A 19,474-nucleotide genomic window follows, 5' to 3' on the forward strand; every position below is an offset into this window, starting at 1 on the left:
GTTTGTTGACCATGTGCCAGTCAATGATGTGTTACCTCATGAGAAGGGTACAACTATCATTCCCATCTTACAGATGAGGAAACCAAGATAAAAGATTACAATTCACTTGACCAAGGTCACTTGGCTGATAAGTAGGAGAGATGGATTGGAGGCCAGTCAGTCCCATTCCAGTGTTGTTCTGTGCTCTTCCTGAAATTTTAAGTTGAAAATGGTTGCCTCTAGGTAGTAGGGTGAGAGGGTAGAGAGCTGTGTGTGGCATGGGTCTGCAGGGTTTTGTTATAAGCTATATAAACACCGTTTTTTACTGGAGTAGGCTCTTCTTTAATAGACCATTTCTTAAGTGAGGGGTAGAATCCACTGAGCCTGGCACAGTCCCTGCTCTCAGCAGACAAACTCTTCCTTAACACAGTTCACACTTAGTTAGGTATGAACTGGTTGATGACCTGGCCAACCTCATGTCCAGATCCTACTGGGAATAGCAGGCTTTCTGTGACTTTTTGTTTGTTTGTTTTTCTAATACAAAATGAAAACAAAAAAACTTACACAAAGGAATGTCTCTTTAGTCCAATGGTTAAGACTCTGTGTTCCCAATGCCAGGGGCACAGATTCGATCCCTGGTTGGGGAGCTAGGATCCCACATGCCACAAGGCATGGCCAAAAAAAACCCAACTTGCACAACACAAAGGAGTTTGCGTTTTTTTAATAATACAAATTCCTACTAACAAAAAGCGAAAAGAACTGGTATTCGGGCTGAGGTGATGACTCAGCCTTCTCAGTGATGAGGGTGAGGTCATTGGCTAGAAGGGACAGGATGACGGTGAGGGCTTGACTTTCTTCAAACCGTCCCCCACACAGCAGCCAACAGCCTTTTAATATCCTACAAGCAGGCCTGATCATGCTTATCCTTCCTTCTTTGATGCTTTCCAGACAGAGTCGAGACATGGGGTAGGGGTGGGGACGATATAAAACTTTGTGATCTGGTCTCACTTACCTCTCCAGAGTATAGGGCTATTGCTATCCCATACCATCCCTGCCCTAGCTATAGCCTATAGATCTTAAATTTTGCTCTCTTTGCCTCCCTGGGCCTTTACATCGGTTGTTTACCCTTCCTGAATTGTGTTTTCCCATCCCTTCTTCATCTGATTAGTTTCCATGCCTCATCATTCAGGTTCATCAGTTTAGAGGTTGGAGAAGGCAATGGCACCCCACTCCAGTATTCTTGCCTGGAAAATCCCATGGACGGAGGAGCCTGGTAGGCTGCAGTCCATGGGGTCGAGAACAGTCGGACACGACTGAGTGACTTCACTTTCACTGTTCACTTTCATGCACTGGAGAAGGAAATGGCAACCCACTCCAGTGTTCTTGCCTGGAGAATCCCAGGGACGGGGGTGCCTGGTGGGCTGCCATCTATGGGGTCACACAGAGTCAGACACGACTGAAGTGACTTAGCAGCAGGAGTTTAGAGGTCACTGCCTCCAGGAAGTTTTCCTGACTTCCATACCTAGGTTATGAGCCTCCCCTGGGTGTTCCCATAGCACTCTGTACTTCCCCTACATTCCCTAGTATTCATGCCCTTTTGTCTTCCCCTCAAACACTGATGCTCGGGTGACCCTGTGAATTGTTTTAACCAACTGAGTGAAGAAGTGACCCTGGGCAGGTTCCAGGCCTAAGCCTGAAGAAGCCTGGCAGTTCCCACTTCTGTACATTTAGAAGCTCTGAGCCACTATTTATGAAGTTCAGCTACCCAGCTGGAGAGGCCCTGGGACTACATGAAGAAAGAGGCCTAGTTGAGTCTTCATATGACTCCAGCCCCAGCTGCCATCTGACTGCCACCTCACGACAGACCCCAAGTGAGACTAGCAAAATTGCCCAGCTGAGCCCAGTCAATTCACAGAACTGCAAGAGATGATAACATGATTGTTTTAAGCCACTAAATTTTGGAGAGTTTGCTGTGCTGCAATATATAACTAAAGGACAATTTGGGATTTTAATTGTCTATGAATTTGCTTACCCTGCCAGACTACTGTCTCCATGAAGGCAGGGGTCACATCCAGTTTTTAAAAATTGTTATACACTCAGGACATTCCCCAACACAGAATAAGCTCTCATATACTTGATGAATGCAAATTAAGAACGTCTACAGAATGAAGGCAACAACAAATGTCTAGAACATTCACTGTGTTGACTATACATTGATATCAACAAAAGGTGATTAACTGGACATTTGGGCAGTAAGTTCCCAATGTAAGTGAGATAGCTTACCTTTGTAGAAGGATTTGCAGAGCTGCAAGGCAACACAGAGCAACCTTGGGAGCAGAAGAGAAAGGCTAATGGCTTGGGCCTAGAAGTTCAGGCCAAGGTAAAGGCAAGGGAACAAAGGTGTCATCTCCGATAGTACTCCCCTGGGCAGTGCTAAACAGGTGATCTGGCCTATCAGTGAGGACGACAGCTGCCCTCGCCAAGTACCCCTCACTCAAATGGTCTGTTAGTGTTCACGGGCTTCTAGAGACAAGGGACACCGAAATACCATTCTACAAATAGGACTAGACATCATCTTCAAAATTTTTCAACTCATTTTAAACACGGAGGGCCTTCAGTGTATGTGGAATAAATACATTTCCGCTTAAATCAATAAATCCCATGACTGAGGTCTGGTGGTCTTATCTGAAGTAATCATCAGCACAAAGTGTCTAGTCAACTCAATGGGTATCTTTCGAACACCTTCTGTAGATTGACAGTTTGTGTCAAGCCTTATGTGGAACGCAAAATGGGAAAATGCCATCCCTGCCCTGAGGGAGAGAACAGGGGAGACTAGACTTACACAAATGAGATAATTAAATAACAGGACAACATATAATTACTGCTAAATTGTGTGGTAAGAAACTAAGTGCTACAGGAATTGGGAAAAGTGAACAGCAAGGGCTCGAACAGTTGAGGAGTTGTCACTAAAGAACTGGAGGTGGCTGAGCCTTGAGGAATGAAACCAACTCCCCCTCCCCATCTCTCGCTGAAAGGAAGGAGGCAGAAGTTCTTAGGAGGAAGAAGAGACCTGAACCAGCATGCTTGTTATTTTACTTTGATGCAGCAACACAAGGAATGTGAAAGGTGGCTGCCCCAAATTCCAAAGCAAGCGTATTTCTGAAGTTTCCCAATATTAACACTTCTAGGCCTTCATCAGTTTCTTGTGCTTGCAATCCTTTTTCCCTTCTCCCTTCACCTGGTGAATTCTTACTCGTATTTAAAGGTCCAGCTCAAATGCACTACTTTTCTGAATTCTTCCATGGTATCCAATAATCCAGTGCTCATGCTTCTATTGGAACATATCTATGCCTTTGGCCTATTCACTTCCTCTACTGCTGTACTAACGCCAACTTACACTTACTAGGCTTTTACTATCTGTTGGGAACTAAACATTTAAAATGTGTTATTTAAGCCTCACAACTGCATGAGGTATTATTTTTCCTATTTTATAGATCAAGAACCCGAGGCTTAAAGTGGTTAAGTAAACCGCCCAAGAATACGAAACAGGAAATAAGAAGGCTGGGCTTCGAACCATTTGTGGAACTCCAGAAAGTGAAAGTGAAGTCGGTGAGTCCTGTCCCACTCTTTGGGACCCCATGGACTGTAACCTACCAGGCTCCTCAGTCCATGGAGTTTTCCAGGCAAGAGTACTGGAGTGGGCTGCTTCAGAGGCCACTCTTAAAATACTAGACCATGTCTTCCTGGAGGCTATAAATACCTTTTACTCATCAGTCTTCTCAGATTCTAGGATGGTGGCTGACACATGGCTCAAAATTTGCCAAACAAATCAACATACCTGTCATAACACATGCCTGGGTCTAAAGGTAGGTACCCCCCACTACCCGCCCCCAGGTACTCTTTTACCTCAGATAGAGACTTCCACCAACCCAGAAGTCACCTGCCAGGGAGAGGGGAGGAGGGAGAAAGTGTGAGCAACTTACATTTGAATTTGAGATCCTTTATTTCATGGATTCAACTGTGGGGAAAGAGGATTGATTCTTTGCCCAACGAAAGAATACACAGATAACACTGGCTTAGACTGAAGATAAGAGCTCTGATTAACAGGCGGCCAGGAGGGGGCCAGTCTCCTCTTTGAAAGCAGCAATTCAAACCAGAAATTTGTTCCCGTCAAACCAGGAAGGACCAGGTGAGATCACTCCATCTGACCCTATCATGGGGCAGACTGAGGCACTGACAAAGGAAGGGCTCGGCCGGAGGGTATACAGTGAGACAAAGCCGAGCCAGAGTCGAATCGGAACCCCACGTGCAGTTTTTCATCTCCTATCAAGTCGAGCCGGGTCTCCAACTCCAAGCTGATGGCCCCGGGCGGAAAGCTCGGACTACTGTTTTACTCCGTCGCACCCTAAGGCTCCTCTCCTCCACCCACTGGGTCTGGTGTCTCCCATCTCTAGCCTCGGGGCCTGGGGAAGATTGTTCTCCCTTGAGCCTCCACGGGGTCTGCGAGGTCGTCCAGCACCACAGAGGCCGCTCTCGCCCTGCTTCTCAACGGTCCTGTTTCTGAGGCGGTTCAGCTTCGCCACCTGCCACCCCGTGTCTCTGTGCGATCCCCCCATTCTTGTGCAGCCAGCAAATGACACCTCTTCCACAGGATACTGGGGCAACATCCCCGTGCCCTTGTCGCAGTTCACCTCTCCGCTACCCCCAAATACGCCTACACTCCCACTTCCTTTCGCTGATTGCCGTGCTTCCGGCTGGGCTCCCCTCTAATTGGCTGACAGGGAGCTTTCTAGGGGACTTGGCCACTCGGAGGGCGCCACAGCGGCCACTCTAGCCGCTGTCCCGTGGTTTGGCCTCCCTCTTTCGGCCGCGAGCTCTATGGTGCTGGCGACGACATGTGGCGGCTGCCGGGACTCCTGGGCCGAGGTAAGGGACGTCGGAGCCCCGGATCTTAAACGGCACCTGAGACTTGAAACTGAGGAGTGTGCGGCCAGGAGGATCAAGCCAAAAGCAATAGTGGGCGGTGCTAGAGCGGAGGAGAGGTAGCGTCGTAAGGGGCGGGGCTACAATCTGTGTCTGGCGGGGGCGGGGGGGTGTCTTTGGAATTTGAGGTGTGGGAGTGGTTAGTGGGAAGAAGGTGGAGCGTAGAGCCTAGGAGTTGGTGGAGTTATTGGAAGGGGAGGAGTCAAGTAGCCGGAGTTAGTGCGCAGAGTACAGGAAAGATGAGCAGCAGAGTGGGCGGAGCCAATGGAAAGACGCGAGATTTATAGAGACAAAGCGCTCCAAACTGTGAGCGAGAGTTTGTGTTTGAATGAATGGTCTTTTTAGAATAGTGGTTATCAGAAGGGCACTAGAAATCACCCAGGGAACTTTTTCAAAATAGCTCAACCCTGAATGATCCTGGTTTGTTTGGTTCTGGGGTGGCACGCTGGAATCTGTTGTAGGCAAAAGATTCTTACGTGTATCCTTGTTAAAGAAGCTCTGCAGAAGCAAGTGCCAGTGTTTCCTGGGTTCCTGGGGTGGGGCTCTGTCAAGGGTCAGAGGGAAGACTGGTGGATACGTCCTTGCCTCAATCCCGTTCATGTCAAAGTGACTGATCCTTGCCCTGTACAGCTCTTCCCCGTCTGCTGGGACCTGGCCTTCGTGGGGTGACCCCCAAGTCCTCGAGCCCAGATGGGCCCCAGGCTACCTCCTCCAACCTGCTGGTTCCTGTGCCCAGTTTTGACAGGTGAGATACTGCCATTCTGTCACCCATGTGCTCCCTGGCCTCCCTCTACCCTCACTTAGGCCAGAACTTGATAGCCTCTGTTACATCTAGGTCCAGCCCCCACTGCCCTGGCCCAGGCACAAGCAGGGGCCCAAAGTCCCATGGATGGAAGGATGCCTTCCAGTGGATGTCTGCTCGTGGCTCCCGGAACACATTGTGGGATGCCATATCATGGGTAAGGCTTCCCCAGTCCTTTCCTTGACCTTCATTGTGGATGAGAATGATCCTGTATGGAAGTGTAGCCTAGAAACAAGAGCTAGGGCATCAATGTGCCCACACTCAAAATTTGAGTAACCCATGGTGTTGGAGCATATTTGGGGAGATATTGCTGATCCTGTTCCCCCTGCTCCCCTTGTATGTAATCCTCCATTTATTCAGTAAAGATTTATTGAACACCTTCATTGAGCCAGGCATTTTTTGCTATGCCTTAGGGACATAGAGAACAAAGTAGATATGATTCTTCCCTTCATGACGCTTACAACTAAATATTACTAAATAGCTAACTTTTTATTTATTAATAGATTCTCTGTATATTAATCCTTACAAAGCTTTACAGAGGAAATATAATATTCATTTTATAGATGAGGAAACTCAGGCTCTGAAAGTTTAGGTAACACTCTTAAGAGCACACAGCTATTAAGTAGAAGAACCAGATTTTACTCTGGAGCTCATGCTGTTAGCTACTATGGTCTGTGCCTTGGTTGCTGTATCTAGTATAGCTTGTGAAAGCACTCAGTACACATCCTGGCCTGTAACAGTTACTTAGTAAATATTTGTTGACTCTGATCTGTAAAGACAGAGGTTTAGTAACATGAGCTGACAGGAGGTCTATCAGGGCAGAATCTTTGCCTCTCAGGTTCTGTTTTTAAGATACTCTAAATGAAGTTGGCACTCACATCATTCTCATGTCCATCATTTCTCATCCCTCTCCCTTTCATGCTATGTACTTTGGGCACGAGGTTTGACCTCTCTGAGCCTCAGATTTCTAATCTTTAATTTGGTGTCATCAGCAGAGCTGAGCCTGGAATGTCTCCACACCAAGGGCACTTCTCGCTGGGGAGCTGTGGCCTAGGGGCACAACACATCCTGGAGAGGGGGTGTTTTCCCATTGTGTCAATGATATGAACCCTAGGGTGATCCTGTAGTGAGTCCTTCTATAAACTGGGTCTGGATCTCAGGGGTCCTGATGTCACCCCTGAGCTCTGTCACTACTGCGCATGTGAAAAAGCCTGACCTTGTTTATTCAGTCACTCACTCATTCATCTATTCAACATTTATTTATTAGTGCTGTATCTATTAGGTGCCTGTATCTACTAGATTATATAGATAGATGGATAGATAAGTCTATATCTACTAGACTATATCTATGGTCTATTAGGAATACATAGGTGAGCAAAACAGACATGGTTCCTGCCCTTGTAGTGCTTAGAGACTAACAGGAGAGACAGACCTTGATGGATAATTGCAGAGATGACTGTTTAAGTACCAGTGTGATCTGGGCTCCACAGGGGAAGTTTGGGTGCTTGTGAGAGTGTGTGGTGGGCAATCGGTCTCAGCCAGAAATCAGGAAAGGCTTCTCAAGGGAGTGGCATTGGACTGCAGGAGTTGATCGATGGAGAGCTGTGTCCATTATATGCTGTCTTCCCCAGGGCACTCTGGCCGTATTGGCCCTGCAGCTGGCGAGGCAGATCCACTTCCAGACATCCCTGCCAGCAGGACCTTGGCGAGTGGAGCACTGCTCTTGGTGCAGTCCGTTGGACCGCTTCCTCTCATCTCCCTTGAGGCACCCTTGTTCCTGTGAGTTCTCGGTCCCAGGGACGGAATGGCTGGGCTGGGAGTTTCTCTGGGCTAGGAAGCATCTCTGGACACACCTCAGGAAAAGAGCCATCAGAGGCTCCTTGCCTTTCCTATCTGCAGTCAGAGGAAGGGGAATGGGAGGAAGTTCTATCCACCCAGGGTGTGGGCCACACCTGCCTCCAGGGTCCTCCCCTCACCTTCCATGGAGGGAGCCGTGCAGGGGTCCAGGAGATTTTAGATTCTAGGTGTGGCTCTCTGCCCAGTTCTCAGCCATTTAGGTTATTCTCTGGTTAGTCATTCATTAAAAAGTGAATCTTTGTGGTGGTGGCTTAGTTGCTAAGTTGTTTCCAACTTTTGTGACCCCATGGACTATAGCCCGCCAGGCTTATCTGTCCATGGGATTTTCCAGGCAAGAATACTGGAATGGGTTGCCATTACCTTCTCTAGGGGATCTTCCTGACTCAGGGATCGAGCTCTGGTCTCCTGTATTGCAAGCAGTACCCACCAGCAGTTGCTGGTGGATTCTTTACCAACTGAGCCACCTTATTGAATGGCTATCATGTGCCATGGAACAGAGGCAGTGCAGTGCAGTGTCATGGTTACAGGTCTAGAGTCATACTGTCAGGATTCCAGCCCAGAACTGCTGAAACTAGTTTTGTGTCCCTGAACAAATTACTTAAAAAAAAAAATTACTTATTTTTGGCCATGTTTGGTATTAGTTGCAGTACTCAGTGCCCTAGAGCACGTGGGTTCTTAGTTCCCAGACCAGGGATCAAACATGTGTTCCCTGCATTGGAAGGTGGATTCTTAATCACTGGACCACCAGGGCAATCCCTGGATGAATCACTTAACTTCCTGTGCCTCCGTTTTTTCACCTGTAAAATGAGGAAATAATAAAACACACCCCATAGGTTTCTTGGAAGGACTAAATGAGTCAATACATGTGGAGGACTTAGAACAGTGCCTGGCATGTAGTAAGCACTCAGTAAGTATCACTTTAAGTTCTTGCCTTTATTATTATGACTACAATCATTATCAATATTACCATCAAACCAAGTGCTAAGTGCCGGGCTAGAAGAGTGAATAAAGTAGATGCCTCCCTGCGGCTGAAAGAATTCAAGCCAAGGAGAGATTTATGCTTGAGGGATGTGGGTATCAGCAGAAATGTGGGCCTCTTTCCACCCCAGTGGAGGGAAGCCAGCCAAGGAAATGGAGGAGGAGGCATGTGATGGACATATCTCAGGAGTTTCCAGATTCTTCCTTTGGCCCCTAAAATCTCAGGGAGAGCTCAGTCAGTCCCAGTAGAGGAAACCGATCCCCTTCTTCTTCTTTTTTTTTTTTTTAATTTTATTTATTTGGCTGTATCACATGTGGGATCTTAGTTCCCCAACCGGGCGAACCGACGCCCCCTGCATTGGAAACACAGAGTCTTAACCTCTGGATGGCCAGGGAAGCCCTGAACTGATCCCCTTCTGGTGTGACTGTTCTCACTGGCTCTTTCTAGCACTGCGGAGGCACATTCTGCCCAGCCCTGATAGCCCAGCTCCCAGGCACACTGATCTCGGGGAATGCAGGCTGGGCCAGGATGAATCCTCCACTCAGCCTAAAAGCGTCGCTTCACCCAGCTCCTTGAGAGCAGCCAGGCATCAGGATCCCTCTGAGGAAGGTATGGCCCCAGCTACTAAAAGCAGAAGATCTGTGGTGGGGTGGGGTGGGGTGGGGGTGGGGAATTGGGCAGATGGACTTTTGTTGCTGCATATGCCGGCTAAGGGAATTGTCATTCTTGTGAGTCCTCATGCTTTCTGGGGCAATTTGGAATTATTTTGGTTCTTGGCGGTGGTGCTGGCTGGAAGGCTGGGGGCACTGGGAGAGTGGGAGAAAAAAGAAATAACACCTTCCTCCTTTGCCCTTTCCCTCGCAGATCCCAGTGACATCAGCTTCCTGCATGCCAGCAGTAGCTTCAAGTCCAAGGCAAAGCCGGCCCAACCTCAGCCCACTGACGAAAAGCAGGTATTGTCCAGATGTGGCCACCTGGATCCCCGTAACATTTCCCTAGACAGGCAGCACTCCCAGGGAACTGTCCCATGATGAGTCTATGTTTCTTCCCCAGGAACAAGAGAAATCAAAAAGTCTTTCCCTCGAGGAGGCCATGACTTCCATTCAGCAGCTCTTCCAGCTCAGTGTTTCCATCGCTTTCAACTTCCTAGGTAACTGGGTGGACCCTGCCTCAAGGAAGGCAGATGGGAAAATGGGAAAGATATGGGGTAGGTCAAATAAGGTCAGGGCAGCAAATGGCCTAATAATAACATAAATAAACATGCTGCTAAGTTGCTTCAGTCGTGTCTGACTCTGTGTGACCCCATAGACAGCAGCCCACCAGGCTTCCCCGTCCCTGGGATTCTCCAGGCAAGAACACTGGAGCGGGTTGCCATTTCCGTCTCCAATGCATGAAAGTGAAAAGTGAAAGTGAAATCACTCAGTTGAGTCCAACTCTTAGCAACCCCATGGACTGCAGCCTACCAGGCTCCTCTGTCCATGGTATTTTTCAGGCAAGAATACTGGAGTGGGGTGCCATTGCCTTCTCCGAAATAAACATGAGAGAGTTTGTTTTCTCCAAGGTATGTCGACCAAAGCTGGCATAATGGCTCAGTGGTGTCAGGGACCTAGTCTCAGTCCAATAGTTCTGCCATTCTTAAAACAGGCTAAAGGTCCCATTTGCCTCATATGCAAATACTATCCAGCTGGAAGGGGAAAGGTGAGAAAGCTGAAGAACCACTCCTTCCCAACCTAGAAGTTGCACAGATTATTGTCCAGAATGAAGACTTGAAGTTATATCTAGTCTCAGAGGAGCCTGGGAAATGTAGTCATTAGCTGAACGACCATGTGCTTACCTGGAAATTCTGTTACTGTGTAAGAAGGAGAAAAATCTTGCAATGATACCTTGAATTTTTTGCCACACTTAGGCAAAGACAGTCTCCTGAGGTTTGGTGCAGGCCCTCAAGTGCCCTTACTTACCCACATCTGGAGACCCAGATACCTCTCAACATTTGTCCTATTCACCACAGTGACCTGGCTTGTTTCAGGCCTTCTCATGTGGAGACCCAGACCCCCAGCAGCATCTCTTGGAGTCTAATGAGCCTGTGGGTAAAAGGCTGGGATTCATTCAGTACAGATGTATTAAACAGTCACCTTTGCTAAGCCCTGTTTTAGTTGTTGGAGACACGGTGATTCACAAGACAAAGTCCTTACTCTCATGGAGCTGTTGTGTGAGCTGAGGAAGAGAAAAACAAAAATTGACAAACAAAAAAGAGAATTTCAGTTGATAATAAATCTTATGGAGAAAATTACACAGGGGGATGCATTAGTGACTTGGGCAAGGAGCAGCTCTGATTTGGAAGGCCTTGATCTGACTGAATCATAGATGGAAAGATCCTTGACCTGGCTGACAAAAATAAGCCAGTCTTGTTTCTGTTTGGAGAAAGCTTTCAAGCTGTGGGAATAGCAAGTGCAAAGGTCCTGAGGCAGGATTGAGTTTTGTTTAAAGGGAAAAAACGGTGAATGTGGCTGGAGCTCAGGGATCACCAGGAGAGTAGAAAGAGATGAAATTAGAGAAACAGGCAGGGGCCAGATCAGATCAGACCTCTGAGCCACAGTGGGTAAGACAGGAAGCCACTGGAGGGCTTTTGTACTGCAGCAGGAAGCGGGGGCAGTGATGAGATCTGATCTACTTTTTCAAAGATCTCTCTGCCTGTGGGACTTCCTTGGTGGTCTAGTGAGGTAAAGACTCTGTGCTCCCAATTCAGGGAGCCTTCTTTCGATCCCTGGTCAGGGAACTAGATCCTGCATGATGTAAGTACAGCCAAATTAAAAAAAAAAAAAAGAAAAAATTTCTGCCTGCTGTGTAGACAGATGTGGATCATAGGAATGCCAGAAGGGAAACAGGAAACTAGCTTGGAGCTGAGGGTTAAACAAAATGTGATAGTGACTTGGTCTAGGTTAGAGGCAGAGGAGCCAGTGTGGGGAATGGAGACAGGGTAGAATCCTTTGCCCTCTGGAGTCTCCTCCTCAAGGACAGAGGGCTCTGTGAACCCTTGACAGTGAGTTTTCAGGCAGTCAGGAGGTGACTCATTCACTGCTAGCTGAATGGAACCCAGCTTCCACCTCATTAGCTTTTTGTGATTTTTGATGGGCAGACAGTCTTCTGAGAATTTTCTTGCCCATTCCTTCCTTCATATACATATTCATTTATTCAGCAAGTGCTCAGCACTGTGGCAGAGCACAAAGGGAGCGTAAGCCATAATCATATTTTGCATCTGTATAGAGCTTTCACCCTATGCAGAGTTATTTCTTCTACATTCTTTTTCTGCTTCTGCCTCCGGGATTTTACAGTCTAATTGAGGAGACAGGGCTTGTACTCTCGAAACAGTTTAGTTCCTAGAAAAAGGCTTATATATGAAGTAAGTGCCAGAAGAGTGTTTAAAGCTTGAGTGTGGTCTGAAGATTCTAGAGCAGAAGCAGGTTGGGACGGCCTGATGATGGAGGCAGAAAAAGGCATCCCAGGCAGGAAAAACAGGCTTAGAGTTGAGAGTAGGCCGTGCCCAGCCTCTTCCCTGTTTTCCTTTTTGTTCGGATGATAAAAAGAACATGGGCTTTGGAGCTGGGCTCTCTTATATTCTCTCTCACAGTTTTCTCATAAAGCAGGATTAACAGTATCAGCTCTATCAGTTATCTTACATTGGTGACAAGCAGCCTAAACCCACTTTGGCTAACCTAAGCACAAAAGGAATCTATTGGGATCTATAGCTTCCTGCCAAGGAATCAGAAAGGACAGGAATCAGAGAGGCTCCAGAAATCTAGAGGGTAGTAACTGAGCATCAGTGTCTGCAGAGTGCTGCCATCAGAATAACCTGCAGGGGATGTTCTCTATCCTGTTGCAACAGGAGAGATCAGATTCAAGATTCAGATTCAGATTCCTTAGAGAGGGTCTCATTGGTTGGGAAGAGCAGACACACACTGATTGACAGCACTGCGGGGAGGCCTGTTCCCAAAGGGAAATTAGGATGCTGTTCCCAAGAGAAGGATGGAGTATAGGATGGAAATACTCAGAGGATGGAAATACATACATGCAAAGTGTCTAGCACAAAAAAGAAAGGAAGGAGCCTCTGGGTATCTGACTGAGGATGTAGGGAAGTTCACAGAGGAAACTGTGTTTACACCCTGTGCTTTCTTACAGGGACAGAGAACATGAAGAATGGGGACTACATGGCAGCCTTTTCTTATTTCCAGAAAGCAGCAGACCGCGGCTACAGCAAAGCACAGTACAACGTGGGCTTGTGTCACGAGCATGGCAGGGGCACCCCCAGGGACCCCAGCAAGGTACCGCACCTCCTCCTGCCCCCAGACCCATTGCTGTGCTGCGTTGCCCATAGTGACCTGCAGAAATGAGCAGGGGGCAGGGCTTGGGAAAGTCCAGCTTCTCTCTCCAAGCCTGGAGGGAAAAATAAATAAGTCTCCAGCTTCTCAGAATTTAAACTCCAAACACAGGAAGGCCAGGGGCCTTGTCTTTCTTCTTTGCAGCTATATCCTCATGACCTAGAATGTTACCTTGATGAATGGATTAATTAATTCTAATAAGTAGGGTAGGCAAAGATGCTGTACATAAGAATGTTATTTCTTAGAATTGTATATGATGGCCCAAAAAAAGGAAGCAATTTGAAGTTCCTTCAATAGAGAATTGGTTAGTAACATCTATGTTGGCCTTAAAAATGATGTACTATAGCTATATTTATTTATAGGGGAAGGTATTCATGGTGTACTACTTTTTTTAAACTAACAGCTTTTTAAACAGTTTTATTTATTTTATTTCTTTATTTTTGTCTGTGTTGGGTCTTCATTGTTGCATGGGCTTGTCTCTAGTTGCAGAGACCGGGGGCTGCTCTTTGTTGCAGTACAACAAAGCCATCGTGGTGGCTTCTCTTGTTGCAGAACATGGGCTCTAGGGTGCATGGGCTTCAGTAATTGCAGCTCCAGGACTCTATAGAGTGCAGGCTCAATAGTTGTGGTGCATAGGCTTGGTTGATCTGCAGCATGTAGGATCTTCTCTGACCAGGGATCGAACCTATATTTCTTGCATCGGCAGGTGGATTCTTTATCACTGAACCACCAGGGTGTAGTGTTAAGTGAAAAAAGAATAGGTTACAAAATAGTGTAGTTCTCTCTATCCCTACATACACACACACACACACTTAGATATGTGTGTGTGAATACATATATAATGTGTATATATATGTTAATATTATAGCATATGGGGGAAGGCTGTACACTAAAATATTAACTGAGAACGATCTTCAGAAGGTAGGATTTCTTGGAATTTTATTTCTATTTTTGACTTATTTGTATTTTCTGACTAATCTATTGATACAATGATTATATATTATTTAATTAAAATAACTTTTTAAAACTTCATTCCAAAAAAAGGCAGCCTACAGAGTTCTCAGTTGACTGGCTACTTTTCCCTTCACCCCAGGCAGCCTTTTATTACCAATTGGCTGCCAGCCAGGGCCACAACCTGGCTCAGTACCGCTATGCAAGGTGCCTGCTACAAGACCCAGGCTCCTCGTGGGACCCTGAGCGGCAGAGGGCAGTGTCCATGCTGAAGCGGGCTGCAGACTCAGGCTTACGAGAGGTGAGTGCCATTGGTAGGGTCTTTCCTGGGTACTTGGGGCATGTGGAACTAGGCAGTAACCAGGATACCTTTTTCCTTCCTCCTTGACCGCAGGCCCAAGCTTTCCTCGGGGTGCTTTTCACCAAGGAGCCCTACGTGGACGAGCGGAGAGCTGTGAAATATCTTTGGCTTGCAGCCAACAATGGGGTATGAGGTCTCCATATCCAGGCATGATGGGGGTCAAATCGGATAGAGGAAGGGATTTGGGAATGGGTACCATGCTTAGAAGAAGGTTGATAGGAGCATTGGGCTGGCTTCAAGCCTTAACTCTCGCTAACTTACTGTATGCCCCTTGGGCAGTAGTGTGCTGATGTCAGCTCACACCAGCGTAGAAGAATTGTCATTAGCTTGAAATCAGCTGTGGGAGGAGCATTAGCACCACAGAATTGCCAAATGCTACATAGCAGGGCTTTTCTCCTTAGAGAGCTAGTTGTTAGACATTTACTAGCATACTACTGAGCTGGTCACTTGTTTTCCTCATCTCTAAGATTGGAGTAATAATGCCTGCCTGACCTGCCTACCGCTTCACAGGGTTGTCGTAAGGATCAGAATCTAACTGAGATAATAAGTGTGAAAGCATTTTGTAAAGCACACACATAAAAGGTGTACCATCACAAGGAACTTAGTCCAGGGAAGTCAGAAGACACGTGAGATGAAGACATTGAGCAGTTTGGGGGGTAGAGGATGTCTGGTTGTCTATGAATTAGGGATTGGCATCCAGGTAGCATGACCCAGAGTCTGTTCCAGAGAGCATTAGCATAAATAATAAAAGGAAAAAATGTTCAGATAGGTTCAGGAAATATTGAGTTAAACAGATATTTTTAATGCAGGAAATTTCAGAGCTTTATGTCACTGTGAATCACTGAAAAGACATCTGTGGGTCTGCTGTATCCTCAAGTGTCTCTGACCAGTGTATATATTTTTTGAGTTGTATCTTGAAGGACCAGGAGCCCTGAATTAAAGCCAGCAGTAGCCATGTACTAGAATTTCCCTGCATAAGGGCTGATGCTCCTCTTTGCTTTCTGGCCAACATGGTGATGGCTTCAGTGAACTCTTGGGCATCAGAATACTTCTTTTTCACTCCGTTCACTCTGTGTTGTCCAAAGTATCTGCAGTGGTGGCATGCATGCTCAGTCATGTCTGACTCTTTGTGACCTCATGGACTTGCCTGCCAGGCTCCTCTGTCCATGAGATTTTCCGGGCAAGAAAACTGGAGTGGGTTGCCATTTTCTACTCCAGGGGATCTTCCCAACACAGGGATTGAACTCACCTCTCCTGCATTGGTAGACGAATTCTTTACCACTGAGCTACATGGGAAGCCCAAAGTATTTGTAGTAGCCGTCAAAAGGGGACCAGTGTCATCAAACAGTACTAGCCTCTGTGCCTGCCTTTCCATGAAATAGCTGCAGAGCCTTCCTAGAGCTGGTGGGCCTCGGGACCGTATGAGGGACAATCCTGGGGACACCCTGGCCTGTGTTAGTCACCCAGCAGGCCAGGTGGAAAAGTACACAAAGGGATGTTGTATAACACGTATGTGCATAACAGCATGGGTATTTTGACCTGACTGTGTTCTAACCTGGCCTGTAGCCATGAGTCTACCATATTTATTACATAGACTCTGGTCTACATGTTACAGAAACTTTCCAGAAATTTGACTTTAGAGGGCAGAAGAGAAATGGAACCATGATTGGGAGGCTGAATATAATGAAAATATTTATTACAGAGAGGGAGAGATTAACAATGTGGGCAATGACAAGTGTGATAACAATAACACTAATCTAGACACTTTCCATGTAAAGACACATTTAATCTTAACCACAGGGTTAATAAGGTTGGTGCTGTTTAGTCCCACTTTACAGATGAGGAGACAGGCACAGAGACATAGACTGTCATGTCTGAAGTTACACAGCTGGGAAGTGGCGAAGCCAAGACTGGAATTCAGACATCTGGCTGTACAGACTGGGTTCCTAATCCCTACCTGATACTGCTAGTTCTCAGTGAGAGAGAGAGAGGACCCAGAGCCAAAGGGAAAGGGATAAAAGCATTTTAACCTTTCAAAGGAGGAGGAACATGTTCTCAGTAACATAGGCTTTGTAACCATTTGGGCAGAGATCAGGAAGGCATATAGGGCTTGCAGAAGCCCAGCCTCTACCCTCTACCAGGAGAAACAGCTCCTGACTCTTTCAGGCAAACCTAGGGGCCTGACTCCTTGTGCTCCCATAGCAGGACTGAGTGCCTCTCGCAGACTTCGCTTCTGGACACTCTCAGTACCATCCTCAGCAAGTTTCCACACTGCTCTGGCTGGAATCGCTCTGGGTGGAGGGATCCCTGTTTCCTCTGTTCTGGGCCTCTGCCTCTTCAGAGTTGAGACCCCTTGGTCCAGTGAGGGAGTCGGGGCTGGGCCTGACCCTGCGGGGGTGAAGCACCAGCCTGCTGACTGCTGTGCCTTCCTCCTGCATTCCTCCCAGCATTTCAGTTCTCAGTCCTTCGTGTGTGTGCATCTGTGTGTCTGTCCGTTTCTTCCTTTAGGACTCACAGAGCAGATACCACTTGGGAATTTGCTATGAGAAGGGCCTTGGGGTACAGAAGAGTCTGGGAGAGGCCATGAGATGTTACCAGCAGTCAGCGGCTCTGGGGAACACGCCCGCCCAGGAGAGGCTGCGGGCCCTCTTCTCCACGGAGGCAGCAGGTACAGACGAGAATCACAGTCATCAGGTCCCTCCCTGAGCTTAGTACCCTGCAACAGAGAAGCAGGTGACGGTAGCCTTCTGTCTATCTGTTACTTCCTGCTCCCGTGGTGGGTATGAGCCCAGCTTTTTGAGTTTGACAGATCAAACCTGAGTTTTAACTCCTGCTCTGTCACTGAACTTGGACTGCATGTTCTTGCACCTCTGTTTCTTCACGTCTGAAAACTCATTAGGTTGTTTGTGCCCTTTAAGAGTGGAGTCTCTGTTTCCCTCAGTCCTGTGGAAGTCCTGTAATCAAATCCCGCCAGCCTTCAAAGTCAGATTTCCTGGGGATCCCCAGTCCCTTTGCCAGTTCGCTGGGCTGGGAAGCCTGATGTAGGGCTCAGAACCTTCACAACAGTGGGAGAACTTCTGTGATACAGTTATTTTCCAGTTTGTAGGCCACCCACCTGGAGGGTATGGGATTTAATTTTATTGTGATTGTGTCCCCTTCTGCCATCTCATTGCAGCTTCTCCTTTGTCTTTGGATGTGGGGTATCTTTTCTTGGTGGGTTCCCGCGTCCTCCTGTTGATGATTGTTCAACAGCTAGTTATTGGTACTTTCACAGGAGGAGATGAGGGCACGTCCTTCTACTCTGCCATCTTGGAATCAATCTCTGGAGACTCATTGAGGATTAGATGAGATCACAGCCAAGGGCTTAGCATAGCCTGGCGCATAGTAGGTGTTGAATATGTGGTGGCCTCTCAGATGACTCATCAGGAGGGACACTATCCTGAGGCTGCCTCCAGGCCCTGACTTACAGTCTAGGGCTCTGGGAGCCCTGCTCACCCCTGACTCAATTTGGCTGACCTGGTGAACAATGCCAGGGGAGCCAAGTCCTTTAAGAAACCCTTGCTCCAAAGTAGAAGTCCAAGAACACAGGGTAAGAGTTGCTCTCCCCTCTCCTCGCAGCCCCAGGGCCCAGCGACCTAGCAGTGAGAGGACTGAAGTCGTTTTCCAGCCCCTCTCTCTGCAGCCTGAACAGGAACCTGCTGGCAGGAGCCTCTTGCCTGCCACATGCCTCAAGCACAGGGAACCTTGGCCTCCTCTGTAGAAGCGGGCATCTCCGAACCAGCCCTGGAGCCCCCAGCAGGGCCATTCCTCAACACCCCTACCCCTTGGAAAGGAGTCTCGTCAGACTGGGTTTTGGCTAAGGTGAGATAAGATGCGGTCACCAGGACCTCTCACTGGTGCTGGAGGGAGGGGCGGGCAGGAAGGAGGTGAGATGGCAACAAAAATAGGGTGTCAGTATCCCTTTCTGGGGTGGAAATTCCATGGGAGCTTAGGTTTTTGAGCCATTTCAAGTACATGGCTAATAGATGACTCCGATCACTTCTCATAGGCCCACAAATGAGCTGTGGATGCATTCACAGTCATTTCATCTATGCATAAAAGATTCCTTCATTGACCTGGGGAAAACTTTATACTGAAGGGGCCAGAGACCCTGGTCCTTGCCTTGGCCTTTGTCTTTGAGAAATCACTTCCCTTCCCCCTTGCCTGGCCTCAGTTTCCTCAGGCTCAGACTACATAATTTTTTGCCAGCATCTGATGTGTGTGCCTCTGGTGGTTTGCAAGAGGATTTTAGGTAGCATTCAAGCTAATATTTTTTTATTTTAGTATTTGTATTGTTTATATCATAAAATGTGATTAGCATATTATAGTCTCACAGATATTAAAGAATAGTGAATCCAGTTCGAGAAAAACCTTGTGACATTGCATAAAGGAGCACAGATCCAAAGGGGTGCTTCCGTGAACGCCTACAGCTCAGGAAACGCTGAATCATGCCGCTTTTGTTCATCTCCACTAGATCCATGATTGTCTCCATTTCACCTTTGATTTGGAAGGAAGGAGCTTAGTGTCCAAAGGCCTGATGTAACTGTTTGACTTTTTCAGGCCTTCACACTTCACTCAGCCCTAAAGATGGAGCCTGCGAGTTCTCAGAGAGATACCACAACTTGAATCCCAAAGAAGAGGCCAGTTATCCACCTGCCTCCCCAAAGAACCTTAAGTACCTGGCCAGCACAGTCAAGAAGAGGGAAGTGTATAAAGACCCAGGTTCTGGCCACATCCCCTCGAAGCAGTGGCTTGACTCGCTGTGTTGTTTCCTCAACTGTAGACCAAGGGCAGCGGCGTCTGCCCTCCTACCCGCCAGGGCTGAGGTGGGACATTTCACTGCCAAAGGACCTTGGTGCGCACTCAGGCCCCAGGAGGCAGAGTGATGCCCTGTTTCCATGGGTTTGTGAGTCATCAGGCCGGGACTAGAATCCTGCCTCTTGACCCCTGGCCCAGGGCCCTTTTGTACAGTTGTCACTGCAGTTTTATGTGAAAGCCTTATTATCGTCCTGCCGACAGGAGGGAGATTGAGCCCCGGAGTCTTGGTACCAGAGAGTGTAGATTTCGAGATCCTCGTTTGTGAAAGGTTTGTATCAGAAATGGATGGGAGTTTAATAAAAGAGATACTGGAGATTATCTCATCACTC

General features: G+C 47.5%; 1 protein-coding gene across 1 annotated transcript; it reads left to right on the forward strand.

The window, feature by feature from the left end:
* Positions 1–4,472: 4,472 nt before the first annotated feature.
* Positions 4,473–19,462, forward strand: DELE1 (DAP3 binding cell death enhancer 1). Its single transcript, NM_001024535.1, is given in 13 exon segments — positions 4,473–4,905; positions 5,593–5,707; positions 5,798–5,921; positions 7,396–7,543; positions 9,048–9,209; positions 9,465–9,553; positions 9,654–9,750; positions 12,777–12,919; positions 14,070–14,228; positions 14,322–14,414; positions 16,797–16,956; positions 17,907–18,149; positions 18,888–19,462. Coding segments are annotated over 12 exon segments (1,563 nt in total). The 5' UTR covers positions 4,473–4,874; the 3' UTR covers position 18,149; positions 18,888–19,462.
* Positions 19,463–19,474: the final 12 nt, after the last annotated feature.

Source organism: Bos taurus, chromosome 7 (genome assembly GCF_002263795.3).
Source record: "Bos taurus isolate L1 Dominette 01449 registration number 42190680 breed Hereford chromosome 7, ARS-UCD2.0, whole genome shotgun sequence".
Lineage (NCBI taxonomy): Eukaryota > Metazoa > Chordata > Mammalia > Artiodactyla > Bovidae > Bos > Bos taurus.